The 18,982-nt window shown below is 28.3% G+C and overlaps 10 protein-coding genes across 10 annotated transcripts; 5 read left to right on the top strand and 5 right to left on the bottom strand. All coding sequences in view use genetic code 12, as the record gives it.

Annotated features, from left to right (window-relative positions):
• Window positions 1-87: 87 nt before the first annotated feature.
• KGF54_000969 (uncharacterized protein) lies at window positions 88-3,018 on the top strand (the record flags this gene model as incomplete). Its single annotated transcript, XM_051766939.1, has 1 exon — window positions 88-3,018. The coding sequence occupies one exon, from the start codon at window positions 88-90 to the stop codon at window positions 3,016-3,018; it is 2,931 nt and encodes a 976-aa protein (XP_051622183.1).
• Window positions 3,019-3,034: 16 nt separating this feature from the next.
• On the bottom strand, window positions 3,035-4,657 carry KGF54_000968 (oxidoreductase; the record flags this gene model as incomplete). The annotated part of the gene is made up of 1 exon (XM_051766938.1): window positions 3,035-4,657. One exon carries the CDS (start codon window positions 4,655-4,657, stop codon window positions 3,035-3,037), a length of 1,623 nt encoding a protein of 540 aa, XP_051622182.1.
• A 122-nt stretch (window positions 4,658-4,779) lies between these two features.
• On the top strand, window positions 4,780-5,943 carry KGF54_000967 (iron-sulfur cluster assembly protein; the record flags this gene model as incomplete). Its single annotated transcript, XM_051766937.1, has 1 exon — window positions 4,780-5,943. The coding sequence occupies one exon, from the start codon at window positions 4,780-4,782 to the stop codon at window positions 5,941-5,943; it is 1,164 nt and encodes a 387-aa protein (XP_051622181.1).
• Window positions 5,944-5,987: 44 nt separating this feature from the next.
• Window positions 5,988-6,815, bottom strand: PEP12 (SNAP receptor; the record flags this gene model as incomplete). Its single annotated transcript, XM_051766936.1, has 1 exon — window positions 5,988-6,815. The coding sequence occupies one exon, from the start codon at window positions 6,813-6,815 to the stop codon at window positions 5,988-5,990; it is 828 nt and encodes a 275-aa protein (XP_051622180.1).
• A 470-nt stretch (window positions 6,816-7,285) lies between these two features.
• On the top strand, window positions 7,286-8,530 carry KGF54_000965 (uncharacterized protein; the record flags this gene model as incomplete). The annotated part of the gene is made up of 1 exon (XM_051766935.1): window positions 7,286-8,530. One exon carries the CDS (start codon window positions 7,286-7,288, stop codon window positions 8,528-8,530), a length of 1,245 nt encoding a protein of 414 aa, XP_051622179.1.
• A 212-nt stretch (window positions 8,531-8,742) lies between these two features.
• On the bottom strand, window positions 8,743-9,705 carry TRR1 (thioredoxin-disulfide reductase; the record flags this gene model as incomplete). The annotated part of the gene is made up of 1 exon (XM_051766934.1): window positions 8,743-9,705. One exon carries the CDS (start codon window positions 9,703-9,705, stop codon window positions 8,743-8,745), a length of 963 nt encoding a protein of 320 aa, XP_051622178.1.
• Window positions 9,706-11,934: 2,229 nt separating this feature from the next.
• On the bottom strand, window positions 11,935-12,549 carry KGF54_000963 (uncharacterized protein; the record flags this gene model as incomplete). The annotated part of the gene is made up of 1 exon (XM_051766933.1): window positions 11,935-12,549. One exon carries the CDS (start codon window positions 12,547-12,549, stop codon window positions 11,935-11,937), a length of 615 nt encoding a protein of 204 aa, XP_051622177.1.
• A 285-nt stretch (window positions 12,550-12,834) lies between these two features.
• Window positions 12,835-13,392, top strand: KGF54_000962 (uncharacterized protein; the record flags this gene model as incomplete). Its single annotated transcript, XM_051766932.1, has 1 exon — window positions 12,835-13,392. One exon carries the CDS (start codon window positions 12,835-12,837, stop codon window positions 13,390-13,392), a length of 558 nt encoding a protein of 185 aa, XP_051622176.1.
• Window positions 13,393-13,459: 67 nt separating this feature from the next.
• On the bottom strand, window positions 13,460-16,717 carry KGF54_000961 (uncharacterized protein; the record flags this gene model as incomplete). The annotated part of the gene is made up of 1 exon (XM_051766931.1): window positions 13,460-16,717. One exon carries the CDS (start codon window positions 16,715-16,717, stop codon window positions 13,460-13,462), a length of 3,258 nt encoding a protein of 1,085 aa, XP_051622175.1.
• Window positions 16,718-16,966: 249 nt separating this feature from the next.
• On the top strand, window positions 16,967-18,844 carry KGF54_000960 (U4/U6-U5 snRNP complex subunit; the record flags this gene model as incomplete). Its single annotated transcript, XM_051766930.1, has 1 exon — window positions 16,967-18,844. The coding sequence occupies one exon, from the start codon at window positions 16,967-16,969 to the stop codon at window positions 18,842-18,844; it is 1,878 nt and encodes a 625-aa protein (XP_051622174.1).
• Window positions 18,845-18,982: the final 138 nt, after the last annotated feature.

Below are 18,982 nucleotides of genomic sequence, written 5' to 3'. Positions count from 1 at the left end.
AATAATTGCGACAAATATTTCTTGTTTCAAATTTATTTACATAAACAATAATTAAAAAACTATTGCAATTACAGCATAAGTCGATACATGAAGTATCTACTACTACCACAACCTTTCCACGATGGTGAAATACATTGCTTGGGTATCAATAACAATAACACAAATTTAATTACGGGAGGAATTGATAATAAAATTAATGTTTGGAATTTACAACAGTTATTGAGTATTTCAAAATTAGATTCATCAGTCTCAAAAGAAAATCAATGTCAACAAATTGAGCGTTTCCAACCAAGTCATACTATATCGTGTCATGATACAACAGTAAATATACTAAAGTGGCTTCCTAACTCAACCACCAAATTTATATCAGGTGATATCAATGGAAATATACATTTTCATGATCTTCAGGAGAGTAATCATAAGCATATATTTCCCTTTAATGAAGAAACAACCTCCAAATTATCACCACTAGTTGATTTAACAATTTCGAGAGATGGAAGACTAGTATCATGGAGTACGAATGATGAAAAAATATATGTAATCGATATCGAAAGAGAAACTTTTCAAGAATTAAAACCTATTTCCAACGAGACACCAGTTATACAAAGAAGTTTAGCATTCAATAACACCACCAATTACCTTGTGGCTGTGGGAGATGATACACAAATTAATATTTTCCAATATGAATATGAATCTTCTGGCGGACTGTACAAATTCAGATGTATAAATAAAATTACAAGATTTTTCAGTAAAAATCCAATTAATGTTAAATATAAAAGAATATCATGGTCACCAGATGGAGAATTGTTATCGGTTCCAACAGCAACTAAAGGTCAAACTACATTATTTTCATTGATATCTTCAACTTCTAACTGGACTAGTAGAGAAAGTTTGGTTGGTCATGATTTAAGTTGTGAAGTTGTCAAATTCAGTCCTTTAATTTATTCAAATAAAGAAAATGATGAAGAAAACTTACATAATATAATTGCATCAAGTGGTTCAGATAAAAGTTTTGCAGTTTGGAATACTTCAAATGCATCACCTTTAATTTTATTAAAGGATTTAGTAAACAATGCTCAAATTTATGACTTAGCATGGACTGATAGTGATGATATAATATTTTGTACTTCTGCTGGAAATTTGGGTATTGTAAGTTTTGAGGATCATGAGTTGGGCTACAAAGTCGAAGATAGTGTTGTCAATAAACTAAAAAAATTCACCACTGAAAAAATGCGATCATTGGACTATAGATATGAATATGATCAATTATCTGGTAATAGGAAAATTATGGCGCCACTTGAATTCTCTGATCAAAACGATGCCATAAAAATTGAAGACGATAAAGAAGAAGATAAATCCACTGAAAAGGAGAAAGAAACGGAGAATGACGAGGTTGATCAAGAAGATACCACTTCAAAAGGACCAATTGAACCAAAGATTATAAAACCCACACAACCTAGAGATGATACTCATACAGAAATAACGAAGAAACAAACACCACCAATCGAATCAAGATCAAGTAATACAATCACAACAAAACCAGCATCAAAATCAACTCATGAGATTAATCTAAACAAACAAAAAACCACTACAAAAAATGGTAAAAGAAGAATTCAACCAACACTTCTAACAAATAATGGATCAACTTCATCCTCAACCAACTTTTTGAAAACCACACCTGCAGAATCAATATCAGTTACAGGCAAAACTTCAATGGAATTTGATAAACCATCATACTCAGTATCTGACGAATTCAATAGATCAAAAAGAAGGCGAGAAGAAGATTCAAATGGGGTTGTTAAGAAGCCGAAAAGAGAAATGGAACCTGTGAAATTCATTGGATCAGTTATAATAAACCCCAACACTTCATTTGCTAAAGCCAGATTAGCTACACCCAAAGTAAGATTTGGATTCCAGTTGAAAAGTCAAAGCAATGATGATTTATTCACATTAGATATAAGAAATGGATCAGGTAATGAAACAAAACCATCAAGAGTTACTTATTTCAAAAAGGATAAAGAAATATGGTGTGATTTCGTACCTAAATTAATTCAATTAGCATGTGAAGGAAGTGTATTTTGGGCCATAGCTACTATTGACGGACAAATTCTAACTTATTCTCACTTATCAGGTAAAAGATTACTACCACCAATCATATTAGGATCACCAATTTCATATTTAGAAAGTCATGGTAAATTTTTAATGGCAGTTACTTCGCTTGGTGAGTTATATGTATGGAATTTGGAGAACAAAAAAATTGAAGTTAATTGTCTGATATCTGGGTTGTTAGAGTTAGGTTCAAAATTTCAAGATGATGGATTATCTAAATCTGATACGATTACATTATGTGCTATAACATCATTAGGCATACCGCTAGTTACGTTGTCGAATGGGTCAGGATATTTGTTTAATAAAGATTTAGGAATGTGGCAGACTATAACTGAATCATGGTGGTTGTTTGGTTCTCATTATTGGGATAGTGCAGATGACGGTAAAAAGTCCATACAATCTTTGAATATGTTTGATGATGAAGAGTCTATATTGGAATTATTGGAAAATAAAACAAATGAAGAAATTTTGAGAAAGACAAGAACTGGTAGGGGGAAATTTTTCAATAAAATTTCTAAAAATATGTTAATGAAAGAAGGGTTTGAAAGTTTAGAAAATACTATTTCAATTAGTCATTTGGAGAATAGGATATTATGTTGTGAATTATTAAGTGAAAATAAAGATTTATATAAATACTTCAAAATATATGTACAAAGAATTTGTGAATTAGGATTTAAAGCTAAATTATATGAGATATGTGATGAATTACTAGGACCGATTGATAACGATGATGAAACTAATGAATGGAATCCTAAAATATGTGGATTGAATAAGCGAGACTTATTAAAAGAAGTTATAACTTTATGTTCACAATATAGAGATGCTCAAAGAGTATTATATCATTTTGGTAATAAAATAGGAATGATTAATGATGAAATGGATGGTGTTGTTTCAAATTCTATTAATTAAACTTTTTTATATCTATCTACAATTTATATACATTTGAATTATCCCAACTTTTTTCACCTAGTAAGCCTCCAATTTTTCCTTGACTATTAGTAACTAAATCTTTTGAGCCTGCTACATAATCAACAAATCCATCAGGACCACATACAATTGACAAAGCTGCTGCCTTTTTTGGTTGTTGTGATGTGACTTTAGCTTGATCTAATGCTGTGTCGTATCTTTCTCCTCTATCTTCAGTTGATTTTATTAATTGTTGAATAACTTCAGATTTATGTTCGTCACCTTTTAATATACTCATTCGTACTTGTAATGCTTCTTCTGGTGATAAATTCGAAGTTGAAGATTCTATTCTTTTTGGTGAATAATAATTTGGAATTTCTGGTTTATTTATATCATTTTTGTTTACTATTGATGATTTTCCTTCACTATCGAAATGATATGTAACATTGACTCGATCTAATTTATGTAAAAAAAATAAAAATCTTTCTAGAATTCCAATTTCTCCAGGTTTTCGAGCTGAATAATGAATGTTAACAAATCCCAAATACGGGTTTTCAGAAAATAATACTTGTAAAATTGGTGCTAACCCAGTCCCAGCAGCATAAAAATTCAAATTATCAACATCTGGTACCTTATTATATTTTTTAATAGATTCAATAAAATTATCTGGTTCAACTTTTGAAGGTAAATCTTTGAAAATAGGTCTTTGATGTAATTTATTTAATGGATGGTAGGGAAACTTATATTCTATTTGAGGACCTCGTAATTCTAGTTCTTGACCTACTTCTCTTGATGTAATATATCTTGATACTTCACCTTGTGGATATCTTTTCACATAAATACACATAGTTCCTTTTTCTTTGACATCATCAACTTCTGGATTCAACACTTTTAATAATGGCTTTCTCTCTCCAGACCTTGTATATTCAGATTTTAAATAATGTAAAGGTAATGGGGTATATGATCTAACAACATTAATATCAGGTTGTTTTATTTCAACTGACCAAAATTGTTGACCATTCCATACCGATTTGGAGTCGGGGTTGCTTTCAAAACTTAATTCCCATCTATCGTATTTTGGTTTCAACTCTATAATAAAGTGGTCTGGATCTATTTGTTCTTTATGAGTTACTATAAATTTGTGGAATTCATTGGGACTTAATAAATCATTACTGTTTTCTCCTTCTTCGGGGTTATCAAAGTACCACACTTTTAAAGTGTATGCACCCCAAGCTACTGCTATGACTGTTAAAATTTTAGGTACGTATGCTGACCATCTTGTTATTTTTTTAGGTACTTTAACTAAATTATTGTATTCATCTTCATTTGGTAATTCTGGATAATCAAAAGTAACTCTCTTGTGTTGAAATTTAGGTATGTATGGTTTATTGTCTTTTTTAAGCAAGTGCTCTATTCCTGTGTTTTCCATTGGTGCTGGTGCTGATTTTGAAGATGCTTGCTTTATTTTGAAATCTTGTATATCATGATTCAGATCTTTCTTGGTCAATTCAGATGATGATTCTTGGTTATCACCTCTATTTTTGTCATTGTTGTGATTTGGATTCTTTGAAGAATTAAATCTTATGTGGGATCGACATATGGACCTTCGTAGTACTGGTTTTAGCTTTGTATATCTGAACATTAGGCTCTTCAAAATTTGGTTGTGAAAAATTGCATTAAACAATTATACACAATATTTTTACCAAAAAACAGTTTCAGATTTTTCCACAGATTGCAAAAAATACAACAAGGACAGCGATAAAAATGGTCAGACTTCTACATTCAATTAAAGCTCACGATGACAAAGTATGGAGCGTGGCTTCACATCCAACATTACCATTATTAGCAACTGCTTCAACCGATAAATCCTCCAAAATATATAGATTATCAATAAAATCAAAATTCCCACAGATAGCAAATCTTGAAGATACGCATAGACGATCTATACGAACTGTTTCATTCAAGCCTCCAATAGGTGGGGTAGATTATAAACTGAATATATTGGATTTACCTGCTTTAGCTACGGGATCTTTTGATTCTACTATATCGATTTGGGGAATTGATGAACCTGATGAGAATTATGATATTGAGGAAATTGTAGAGAATCAGGCGGAAATATTGGCGAATCCTTCAAACGAATGGAATTTAATGGCAATTATTGAAGGTCATGAGAATGAAATAAAAGCAGTTGATTGGAATTTTAGTGGACGATATTTAGCAAGTTGTTCAAGAGATAAAACTGTATGGATATGGGAAACTGATCCAGAGACATTGGAAGAATTTGAATGTATTTCTGTATTAAATGATCATTCACAAGATGTTAAAAATGTTACTTGGCATCCTACTTCAAATTTATTAGCTAGTTCTTCATATGATGATACTATAAGAATTTATAAGCAAGATTTTGATGATGATGATTGGTCATGTATTGGAATATTGGATAGTCATGAAGGTACTATTTGGTGTTCAAAATTTGAGAATCCCAAATCTCCAAACGCTATAAAGGGTAAGACAAGATTGGTTTCTGTTAGTGATGATTTGACTGCTCGAATATGGTATTCAAAAGATAAAATAGAAGAAGAACAAAAAGATAATTCGGAACCGAATCTACCAAGTTCAATAAGACACACTACAGAAGTAGTTTGGGAACAAGAATGTATATTACCAAAAGCTCATGATTTACCCATATATTCAGTTGCTTGGTCTTCTAAAACTGGTAAAATAGTGACTGCTGGATCAGATGGTAAAATTGTTGTATATAATGAAATAAGTGAATCAAAATGGGAAATAGAGAGTATAACTGAATTATCACACGGAGTTCATGAAATAAATAGCGTGATTTGGTCAATTTTAGATAATGGTAAAGAAGTCGTTATATCTGGAGGTGATGACGGTAATGTCAATATTTGGGACGTGGAAGAGGAATAGGTATAACTAACTAACACGTTTATTTGTAAAAAGTATCTAGATAATTAGAAAATCAATTGTATTAGTATAATGAAAGCTGAAACTCCAATCAATATCAACAAGCAACAAAATAATCTCCCATTTGACCTCTTTTGATATCTTTGAGCTCTATTTAATTCCGTTGAAGCTTGTTGAACATTTGAACTATATGAAAAAATATTATTTTCAATATTATCTATTTGAAATTGTTGTTCATTTATTATAGATGATAAATTTGAGAAAATATTGTTGATTTCTTGAGTATCTTGTTGAATTTGATGAATTTCTCGTTCTCTTTCTTGGATTAATAATGTTTGTTGTTCTAATTCTTCTGCATTTATTGGTTCGTACTCTATTTGGACTTGTTGTTGCTGTTGTAGTTGTTCTGTTGATGTGGCTCTTTCCTCAGAGGATAGTGGTGGCAATTGACTTGCTTGTTTTGTTTCAAATCTTCTTTGATAATTTTTAAAATTTGCTAAACTATCTTTTATTAGCTTGATTTGAATGTTTTCTTTTTGTTTTAGGTAATTTACAATTTCAACATCTTCATGATCATTCTCAACTGTTTTTATAGCTGAATTCAATTGTTTAACAAATTCATTTAATTTCTTATAAGATTCTGTTAACTTTTTAAATTTGCCACTTAAAGATTCCGATATTTGTTGATAAGTTGGATTGGATTCAAAGTTCGAAAGCTCTTCTTTTATTTCAACTAATTGATTTGTGTTAATATGATGTAATTGTTTTTCAATACTTGTAGATAATGATTCAAATTCAGGATAATCTTTATATTTATGTGAATGATTTGTTGCTACTCTTTCTAGATCATCATCAAATGGACTATTGAATGACATTTTTGGGGTTGCTTATGTGTGATAAATTTGTTAAATGTGAAGGTTGTAAGTGATAAGATAAGATTGATTATAATGATAATAATAATAATAATAGATAATAGTAGTTACAATAATTGAAGTGTTTTAAATATTGATTATTATTACACACAAAAGCTGAGAACTTTACTATGTAACACAGCCAAAATTAAAGCTCAATAAGTTTTGAATCAACAGTTGATGCTATAGACATCGAAGATTTTTAATTTAACCACTCGTCTCTAGAATGATTGACTTATAAGCTCAATTCTGTGCTTATTGATGTTTTTTTTGTTAATAAGCTCAGGTTGTAAAAATGTAGGTAATTTATTACTTTTTGTATACACAAAATCTTTATAGTAAATGATGTTTTTTTGCAACACATTTTCAGTTTACATCAAACAATTGTAACCCAAACAACAAACTAATAATTTATTAAATAACGATCAATTCAGATGAGATTTAAATCAAAAAAGCAAGTAGACCCCAACGCGTCAGTTGTACCAAATGACGTTCTTGGAACAAAGTACGCAAAAAATTTAGATATTAAAACATCAAATCAAGATATGTTTATGTTATATCATTTATCATTAGCTATAACAAAAGAATTAGAACATTTTTACGGTGGGAATAATATTGAATCATTATCAATAAATCAAAATTTTTTATCTAGTTTTAAATCTATAAAAGTTGAATCTGCAAGAATTGGAAACGATAATTTTATCAGAAATGAACAAAATGATTTGGATTTATCAGTAAGTATTAGTTTTAATATTACAACAAAAAAACAAGATGCGAATCAAAGTGTTGTTGATGAAAGTTTACAAGATACCAATATAAGATCTGAAATTGTTAGTTCAACTTTAAGTCTGGAATTTGAAAATGATGAACTGGTATTCCAAGAAATTTTGCAACCTATTCAAGAAGAACCTATAAAACAAAGTTCAAAAAGATCAAAATCCAAAACTACTAAAGAAGTTCCTGAACCTAAAAAATCAATATGGAGTAAGCTCAAAAAAGAAAAGACTAAAAAAGTTCAAGTAGTTGAACCAAAAGAAGAACTAAAAGAAGAACTAAAAGAAGAACTAAAAGAAGAACCTAAGAGAGAATTTACTTATTTCAATCCACAACCAAATATTTTACAGCAATATCTTAAATTTCATGATCATTTAGATGAAGAAGATTACCATTGCTACGTAAATGAGTTTCAGAAATTACCATTAAAAGGATACCCAACTCAAAATATCGATACAAATAATTTGGTAAATAACACTAAATCAATTTCTACTACAGATACATCTTTTAATTTCCCAGATCCAACAGCAGATGTATCTCAACAATATCAAAATCAATTTAATTCTCCAGATTCTTCAATTTTACAACCAATTAATGAAAACATCCAAAAATCAGTTAAAAAAACTAGAAATCACTATGTTGCAAAAACCTCAAAAAGACATGAGAAACAAAAATTAAAATCAAATCCTCAATTATCGAAAGTTTTGGAAACTTCACCATTTTATGAAAATATGGATACTACAATTGATTCAGATGATTCTGATGAAGAAGAGTACGAAGTTAGATATAAAGAAAATCAACATGGTCATCATGGTAAAACTGTCAAAAATTTCACTAAAAAGTCACATAAAAGAAAAAATCAAAATTATAATCCATATGGTCTTGTTGAAGGATCAAAATTTTAAATTTTTTTGGCTGCAAAATTTTTTCGTTGCAAAATTCAAATAATATCTCACTAATAATAATGTTGCACTATTTACTACATTTTACTACCAATGATTAAATTATTATATTTATATGCATTTTATATTATATATATATATTTCTATAAGTTTTGTATAACATTGTATAAATTACCTAGATTAGTGTTCGTAAAATAAAGAAAAGATTAAACTTCTTAATCTTCTTGTTCAACAATGAATTTTTCACATTCTAAAGCTGCCATACAACCAGTACCAGCAGAAGTAATAGCTTGTCTATAAATTTTATCTTGAACATCACCTGCAGCAAAAACACCTTCAATTGAAGTTTCAGCAGTACCTGGTTTATTTACAATATATCCAGTATCATCCATTTTCAATTGTCCTTCAAAAATTTTAGTAGCTGGAATATGACCAATAGCATAAAATAAACCATTTACTTTTAATTCACTTTCTTGTTTTGTTTTATTATTATAAATTAATAATGATTGTAATAATTTTCCATCACCTTTTGCTTCTTTTGCTTCTGTATTCCATAAAATTTCTAATTTTTCATTATTTTTAGCTCTTTTTTGCATAATTGATGAAGCTCTTAATTGATCTCTTCTAACTAATAAATAAACTTTTGAAGCATATTTAGTTAAAAATAAAGCTTCTTCACATGCTGAATCACCTCCACCAACAACAGCTAATGGATTATTTCTAAAAATTGGAACTGCACCATCACATACAGCACATGCAGAAATACCTTGTTGCCAATAATCACCTTCACCTGGAATATGCATTCTTTTTGCAGATGCACCAGTTGCAATAATAACAGCATCTGTAGTTATTGGTTCTTCATCTTCATTAAATTCAGTCCATAATTTAAAAGGTCTTTTTGATAAATCACATTTTGAAATAGTTTCAGTAATAATTTCAGTACCAAATCTTTCACTTTGTTCTTTCATTTGTTCCATTAATTTTGTACCATTTATACCTTGTGGAAAACCAGGAAAATTTTCAATATCTGTTGTAGTTGTTAATTGTCCACCTGCTGCTACTCCATTTGCTAACATTCCCTCATACATTGTTGGTTTAATTTCAGCTCTAGCTAAATATATAGCTGCAGTATGAGCTGCTGGACCAGATCCAATAATTGTAACTTTATGATGTACCATGTTTTAATTGTATGTAAATGATTTATAAGTTGATTAATAATAAGTTGTTAATATATAAAATTTGAGTTGATTATAATACAATTGAGTTTTTGAATTAATTCTATAGTTTATGTATAAATTGAGACAATTATTGATCTATTTATATATATTTAATATTTATGAGATGTAATTTGATTACTAAATGTTTTTAAAATTTAGATTCGTTTTATTTTCAAACTTTAAAAAATTGGACGTTTGAATTGGAAAAAAAAAAAAAAAAGAAATGCGAATTATGGAGAATTTCTGAAATCAATTATTACGTAATTTTTTATATATAATATTATATAATATTTATATAATAACACATATAAATGATTACATAATATTAACTAAAAAAATAAATAATCATAAAATTATTCTAGACTTTATTTTAATCATTATATCAAGATTTTTTTTATGTTTTATATTATTAATAAGTACTTGATTTTTGATCTGGACTTTTAAATCATCAGTCCAATGGTATAAACTATTACTATATATGCATGTCAGAAATGATCTAGTTATTATCGAGAAGTGATTATATATAATTATTACTTACTGATCGCTATTATTTTGATCGATTAATTATCATGTGATAGTGATATACTCATTAGTATTTTTTCAAATTTAAATTAGTTCAAATATGTATCATTTTTTAACTCCAATTGTAATATTTATTTGCTTTGAAACTTTTGAAATATGCGTATGCACTTGCCTACTTTTGAAGTAGCTCTATTTCTTTAATGAAAATCGTTATTAAGCCATTTATGATTGTTAAATTTAAGCACTTCTGATTGTTAAGGGGTAAAAGGGGGTATGATGTTACTGTCATCAAAATTGATTCTGCGACTAATACTAAATGCACACGGCTGTATTTTTGATCAATTACGGTGTGAATCAATCTATTCAATCTTCAACAAATACCTCAAAAACCACATAAAACAATCGGTTACTCCATTAATTAAATAAATGAATGAGTTAAAAAACTAATTACTGAGTTTATAATCCAGAATAATATTGAAAATTGTTATCAAAAAATCAACAATATGAATCAAAAGCACCATATGTGATTTCAGAATCTACGCAACCACCAACTACTACTATTTAATTATTACAAACATTTTTGAATATGAAAATTGTAGAAATTGTTGGTTTTAAAATGAACTTTATAGCTAATTAATCAAGTATTATTCCAACCTGTCAATTTTAAAATATGATTTTTAATATTTTAATACAATGTTATCTTGTTGTTTGGTTCGTATCATGGCGAAAAATTTGGATGAAATTGCAAATAAAAATTTAATTCACTTAGTCATCCAATTTAAATATTTGATGAGTCAAGAAATAATTATTCCTATTTAATCATTCATGTCAAAATTAAGTCAAATTATAATGAACAAGCTTTTAATCCAAAAGTTTAAAGTTATCAAATAATAATAATTACTCAATTTTTAAAAGCTTTCATTTTATTGTTAGTAACAGCATTTGTATATGATAGTATCATAATTTAAAAACCTAAAAACTGGTTATTTGGAAGTAAGTCATAGTACTATATTGTTTGGTAAACTGCATTGATCTGAATTAAATCAGAAAAGCAATCCAACTATCCATCTCTGCCATTCATCCTGTCCACTCAAAGTCATGTATATCAAATATCAAAGTCAAAAAGGGTCGTCAATCAGCTATTCAAAGCACCAAAAATCACACTTGCTTCATTCCAGTGTCTAATTTAAATCACAGTCCAGTCAGTTAGTTATGTTTGAACTCCATAGGTTGGTTTCTTAAGTTTAATAAAATTGTTTATTTGTCCAATGGGTTGGAAAAGCGTCTCAGGTAGTCAACTCAGATTGTTCCCATACTTATGTGGGTGAAGTGTCTCACAAATCTTTCTCAATTGATAATGAAAGCTAGAATTTTGAAGTTAGTAATAATAAATAAATAAATAATTCTACATTTGTATGGATAAAAGTTTGGTGATCAATTAAAGAAGAAAAAGTTTTCCAAACCAATTTGAAAAAAGTAGAAAATTAGTTTTGTAAATATATCAAATGGCAAAATATTTGGTATGCTTATTTTTTGCTGCAAAATTTTAATAATTTAAAAATTTCTTTTAGGTTGAGTAAAATTTAAATATACATTGACAAATAATTCTAGTACGTTCTACATAACAAAGAAGCTTAAACGATTTCAAACAATCATACTATGAATTTTTTACTTAGATTCATCTAATACAAATTTCTTAACAATTGGATCATTTTGTAAAATTGGATCCAACAATATTGAACTTAAAAACCACTGCAACCCTTTTCTTCTTTCTTCTAGCCAATTTTTACTTATAATAAACCTATCAAAACTTAATGAATCTTTTGGTGGTAGACTTGGTATTATAATGTTTAGGTTTGATGTATCATCGTATTCCTCTTCTAGATCTATTATTTCATCTTCTATTTCATTAATTACTCGATTTTTCGATTTCTTTCTTTTGGAATCTGCTGTTTTGTTGTATTTCACTCTCAATTCATTATAAAATTGAAGCAATTCGCTATATCGTTTATATAAAATTATAGATGAAAAATCTAAATCATTTATTGTAATTTTAATTTGCCATACTATATAAGATGATCCATAATCTCCCTTTATTAAATGATGATCACCTATTCTTACATCTGTAATGTGACTCTTATGGTTTTGTTTATGACTTTCTAATGATTCTCCATTATTTAATTCTATTGGTGCTGGTAGTATGTTCTTGAGCTTGGTAATTGTATTTGATCTTTGGTTTCTTGTTGTGTCATTGTTATTTGATTGATTTTTATTTTTACTCATATTCTCTTCATGATATATTTAATGTATTTTAGTGGTATGTAGTATCAATATATATCAATATATATTGACTGTCGTAATGTAAGCTAATCTAGCTGATGTATGATTCAAATTAATGATGTAATTATGTATTCTTTACGGGGTTTTTATTTTACGAAAGAAACATCATCTAAAATTTAAATTATCACAAAAACACAAGTTATAATCAAAACCAATAAAATTTAAATTATCACAAAAACACAAGTTATAATCAAAACCAATTTAATTCACAACCAACTCCAAAACAAAATGGAAATAATAAAACAAAAACATTCACCTTGGAAAAGACTCCTACATAAATGGCAATCTAAAAGAAATATCCCATTCCGTCGGAAATTTTTTGTAGGTTATGACCTAGCAGGTAATACATATTGGGAATTTACAATCGATGGGAATTTATCAAGATTAAGAAGAAAATTAGAACCATTTCAACAACAAGTGTTTAAGGTTGATTATTTTAAAACCATTCCACCACAATGGTTACAATGGCTACGTAGAACGAGGAACAATCCACCTACTTTAAATGAATTGGTGGGGGATCAAGTTAGACAACAGAAGTTGAAAGTTTTAGCTAAACAAGCTGATGATAAATGGCAATTTGAGAAGTTACAGATGGAGCAGGATAATCAAATGAAATTACAAGATGAGTTGGATAGAGTTGAACGAGAAAGTAGGAAGATTGAAGAACCACTGAAAATAGAGAATAGCGTAATAGAGAAAGAGACCAAAGAAAATCCATGGAAGCAAGCAGATGAATCAATAAATTCAAATCCAATAGAGTCAGCGACAATAAAACCAAGAAACTAAATTTTTTAACCAACTACTAGCATTTATTATAATTCTTATGTATATAGTTCAGTTTTGCATTTTTCATTTAATCAATATCATCTAATAAAACACTACTATTAATTTCTTTCAAATCTAAATCAACATTAGTTGCAATAATTGTAGATATATCATCATGAGAAATCCCACTATTACTCTTGTTGGAAAAATCTCTTTTATTTAAAGGTGATTTAGTATGGCCATTCTTTGCAATGTTTAATTTCTGTTCGACTAATGATATTAATTTGTTTGAGTAGTTTTCTAATATATCTGTTTCGTTTGTTGGATTAACGCCTAATTTTAGTTTTAGTTCATTTAGTTTATTCACAAGTTTTTGTTTTTCATCATCCTTAAATTTAGATGAATTTTCAATTAAATTATCCATAAACTTCATAGTGGAATCAAAATCAATTGTATTAGGAGTTAATGAGTTATTATTTGATGTGGTATTATTTTGATTGGGTAATGAAGTGTTATTAAATTTGAATGAACTTCTTGTCGGACTACTATTTAATTGAATAAAAGGTCTTGCTTTGTTACTTGATCCCAAATCTACAGATGACTTTGGAGATGTGGGTCCGCGTCTTGCTGGACTTGGTGATGATAATGGTTGATTTAATTTTGTAATTCCACTAAGTGCATTTTGGGATTTATGTAATGGAAACGTTGGTCTAGTTGGTGAGCGAATTGTTGATGTTGATGTTGTAGTGACTGTTGTTGATTTTTGAGGTTGTGATGATCTAACTGGTGATACTGATCTTGATCTTGCTGGTGATGTTGTAGTGGATTGAGTTTTCTTAGCTTCCATTCTTTTTAAAGTAGCTGTTGATAATTTTGGAGTTGGTGTATCTGGTGATATCAATGGTGTCTTGTTTGTTAAACTTTCTTTGTTTGAACCGATTACCCCACCGAGTGTATTTTTATCAATTGATGTATCTTTTGGTGAAGTCGATCCAATTGGAACTGTAGGTAATATTTTCCTTGCAACTTTACTATATAATGGTTGAAAATCTTCATCAGTTAAACTTCTTTCTATTGATTGAGGTCTTATTTTTTCATTACTATTAATTGACCAAGCAAATAAACAACCGTCATTACCAATTGATATAATTTCATCGTTATTATTGATAAACAATGCCATTAAAGATTCCAGGTGACCCCATGATACACCAATTGACTTCCCGGTAGTATAATCAAATGCTCTTAAAGATTTATCTGAGCACGAAACAATTAATAAATTTTGATATTTTACCATTAATTCAACAAGCAAACTTTCATTAAGCTTCTCATTCGTTAATTTCATTGATCTTTTGAGATCAAAGTTAAGATCATATATTAATAATTGTTTATCAATTGTGGATACAACTAACTCATTCTCGAATAGTCCAATTACAACTGGAGTAGATTTCAACGTAATAATTTTAAAAGTTGTTAACATTAAATCTGGTTCAACATTAATAGTATGGACTGATATCGTTCTATCACTTGAACAAACAATCAATTGATTTTCATGAAGTGAAATTTCAAAAACATTTCCATTATGAATAGGTATAGTTTGTAATAATTCCCAACCAGCAGGTTTATTAACAAACATTTGTATTGTTCTATCTCTTGATATTGTGCAAATCAATTCGTGATCATGTTGTTTGAAATACAATATTTTATTTATGGTAGAAGTATGAGCTTTTATTTGAAAAATGACATTGCTTTCACTTTCTTGATCGTCATTGATGACTTTTTCAACTATATACAAGGACCCATACCTATCTCCCAAAACAAATTTGTTATTGAAGTGTTCAACTGCAGTTAAAGTATTTGTGATAACTTCATTACCAGGAATATCATATTGTAGTAGATTTTCCAAATCACATGAGTCAGTTAACTTTTTGATTACTCCATCTTTTGAAAAAACTAGGTAATCCTTGTTGTAGCTTTTCTTGACTCCACTTATACTATTGATGATGGAGTTAGTTAATAATTTATCCAAGTTGGAGTCTTCTTTATTATAAAATCTAATTTCTTCATTTTCACTTAGATATATTAAGTAGTCTTTGGAAAATTCATTCAATTGTAAAATTAATTTTTGAGATGAATTTAGTTCACTATACGAGACTCCAAAAATCCCATTTAATTTTTGATGTAGTTTTGTACTTGATGATTCAGGTGGAGGTAAATTAATAGTATTCAATTCAACGGGAGTCAAATTTTTAATTGGTAAACTTGTAATTTTGTCATTTATTCCACCGAGCCATACTAATTCATTCATATAATCAACACAAATTGAATAAAATTCTTCTGAAGGACTTTTCAATGCAACCAATTTTGGAGAATCAAAATTTAATTTTAACACTAGTAAATGATTAAAATTTGTTACTATCAAGACTTCATCATCGTTCAAGATACTCATATGAATAAAGTTTAAACTCATTAATATACCTAAATGAGCATTTCTTCCTTTCAATACTATTGGTTTATTAGAATTATTATTTTCAAAACTCCATATTTTAATAAATCTTAAACCGATAGTTATTATCAAATTTTCATGCCAAAGAATTTTGTTGATAATATTTGAACATCTATTACTTGCTTGTAGTACAATCCCACTTAAAGTCAACTTCCAAATATTGATACAACCATCGTTAATAACACCCAAGGAACATAAATTTTTTGAATCTGGTGAAAATACTAACTTGTCAATTCCATATGAATGTTCATATATCACCATAATAGGAGAATCTTGAGAATTTGGAGCTAATGAAAAAATTAAAACTCTTGGTTGATAACCTGTTTCCCCAATTGCTAATAATTTTTTATTTGGTGATATTGTAATACAATTAATTGATCTAACTTTATCTTTTAATTTTGATGGTGAAGCTCCATTATTTGGTGCATTATCTTCAAAATCATTTGATGAGAATGAGTTTCCGTAAATTTCTAGTGGTTCATTAGTTATTTGAAACCCATATGAATCTTTTTTCACTTCATCATCTATTCCTGTAACGTTTCCCTTAATTATATCTAAATAAGCATTTGCTGATGAAATTCCAATAGAATCATTATTATGTTTTGTACTATTATTTGCACAAAAAAATCGTTGACTAATAACTTCATTATTTGATTTATTAATTTTATTTACAACTACTCCACCACTTGCAGTATATGCGATTAAATCATCTTGAATTGATAATTGTTGTTTTGTTCTGGCTGATGTTCCAATAATTTGTTTGATTTGAAATTTGAAATTATCACGATTTATAGTAGTTGATGTATAGGGGATATTCAATTGAGTTGATTCAATTTCACTCATCTGATTATCATCTGAATTGTATATTATTAAAAATTGAATTCGAAAATTAAATTTGGTTGTAAATAATTTTATTTAAAGAAATGTAAACAAAACAAAAATTAAAAATTATTTTATTATGTATAATTAATTAAATAAATTATTTGCCGCATTAATTTCCTAATTTATATTATCTTTTTAGTATCTATTAATCTCATATTTTTTTTCATACATTTAAGTGAATATTTACAACCAAAGCTATAATCAGGTAAAATGTCACAAGATATATCATTATCCCTCGAGGAAACAAACAAACTACGACTTAAATTAGGATTGAAACCAATTCCCATCACCAAAAATGAATCAGAGAAACAAATTGAACCCACTCCATCATCAAATAATATAATAGAATTATCAATTGAAGAAACTAATAAACTACGGAAATCCTTAGGATTGCAACCAATACCCACTGAACCCACAGAATCAAATTACCAGCTGATTCAACTGCAAAATTCCAATCAAGATAATGACTTATCCAAAAGAATAGCGAAAGCTAAAGTTTCCTCGACTAAACGTAAATTAATGGAAATTCAAAGTGATGAAGAAGAATTGGATACTGATAATTGGTTAAATAATTTAGGAAAAGAACATTCAACAAAAAAGCAAAAAATTGAAACTAAAAATACCGACAATCACGACGAGGTAAATGCCAAAATCAATCACAACCTTGAAGAATTAAATACTTTAAAAAATAATGATATTTTAACTTTACAAGATTCAAATATTTTAGATGATGAAGAAGGAGAAGATTTATTGACGAACGAAAAATTAACACAAGCCTTGAAAGTAAAGAATAAATTAAAGGAGAAAAAAGCAGCAGATATGTTGAAATTTAATGGTAGGCGGTATCAACCAGATGACGATGAAGTTGAAGATAGTGACTCCATCAATGGCATAAGTATTAAAAACTCAACTATCAAACTAAATTCAGCTCGTAAACCTTCTAGAGAGGAAGAATCAAAACCCAAAAATGTTACTAAATTCACTGATATATTTGAAAACAAAAAAGATGATGAATCGGCGACTGAATGGTCTCAACCTGAACCTATCAAATTCAAAAAATTCAAGAAAAAAAAACCTTTGGATAATAGTAAATCTAGAACGACAAGAATAAAGGATGATGATTTAAATCCATTAGAAGAAATTGATTTGAATTTTGAAGAATTAGAAAATGAGTTACATCAATCAATAACCGTAAACAGGACTACCAAACAACAAAGACAGAAAAGGCAAAGAGGAGAAATAATCAAACCAAATGATTCAGCAAATGAAGCGAAAGCCAATGAGAAATTGCAGACTATTAAAAAGTCAGAAGAATCTAACATGAAAAGACAATATTATGTCGATAATATTTATGATGATACAATTGGATTTTTAAACAATTTGGATACAAATTTATTAAATGATCAAGATGGTGAGCCTATTGAAGATATGTTGCAAGTTGAAGAAGATAAAGGTGCAAAACAGAATGGTCATGCTACGAAAGTTGAGAATTCAAATGATGATGGTCGAGAACAAAAGAGAGAAATAACTTCATCTACATCATTTACTCCAACTAATGATGAAGAAAACAATGAACCAAATTTTGGAGGTGGTCTAGCAGATACTTTGAAATTTTTACAATCCAAAAATTTAATGCAATCAGATAATAATTCTGAAAAATTCAAGATCGTACCCACTAATGATACCTCATCATCAAGTAATTTTAAATATATTGAAAAATTAAGTCAAAAATCAGAACTATTAAAATTAAAAACTGAGATAGAAGAAAGAGTATTAAAAGAAGAATTGGAAAAAGATAAACAATATAAAAATTTATCAAAAGTCGAAAAAGAAAAATATTTTGAAGAGAAATTAGATGAAAGATTGAAAAATAAGAATATAATTAATGAAGAGAATCAACAACCAGAAAGAAATGGTAATAGGTTTAAAAACAGAAAAATTGGTAACAGTAACAATAACAATCGAGGTAAGAATGAATTTGAATCTTATAATCCAAAAGTTGAATTAAATTATAAAGATGATAATGGTAAAGTTTTGAATACTAAACAAGCTTATAAACATCTATCTCATAAATATCACGGTAATTAATAGCGATGTTAGTAGAATTAATGCATATAAAGTTTCTCAATAAATTTAAGTTAGTAAATAGATATCAAGGTAAAATTAAAATAAAATTAAAAAAAGTATCTCCCATACTCGGATAAATAACAACTTAATTTTAGAATT

This window comes from Candida jiufengensis (genome assembly GCF_024610255.1).
Source record: "Candida jiufengensis strain CBS 10846 chromosome Unknown scaffold7, whole genome shotgun sequence".
NCBI lineage: Eukaryota > Fungi > Ascomycota > Pichiomycetes > Serinales > Debaryomycetaceae > Lodderomyces > Lodderomyces jiufengensis.
The sequence above is the reverse complement of the archived record's forward strand: the minus strand, read 5'-3'. Positions and strand labels throughout refer to the sequence as shown.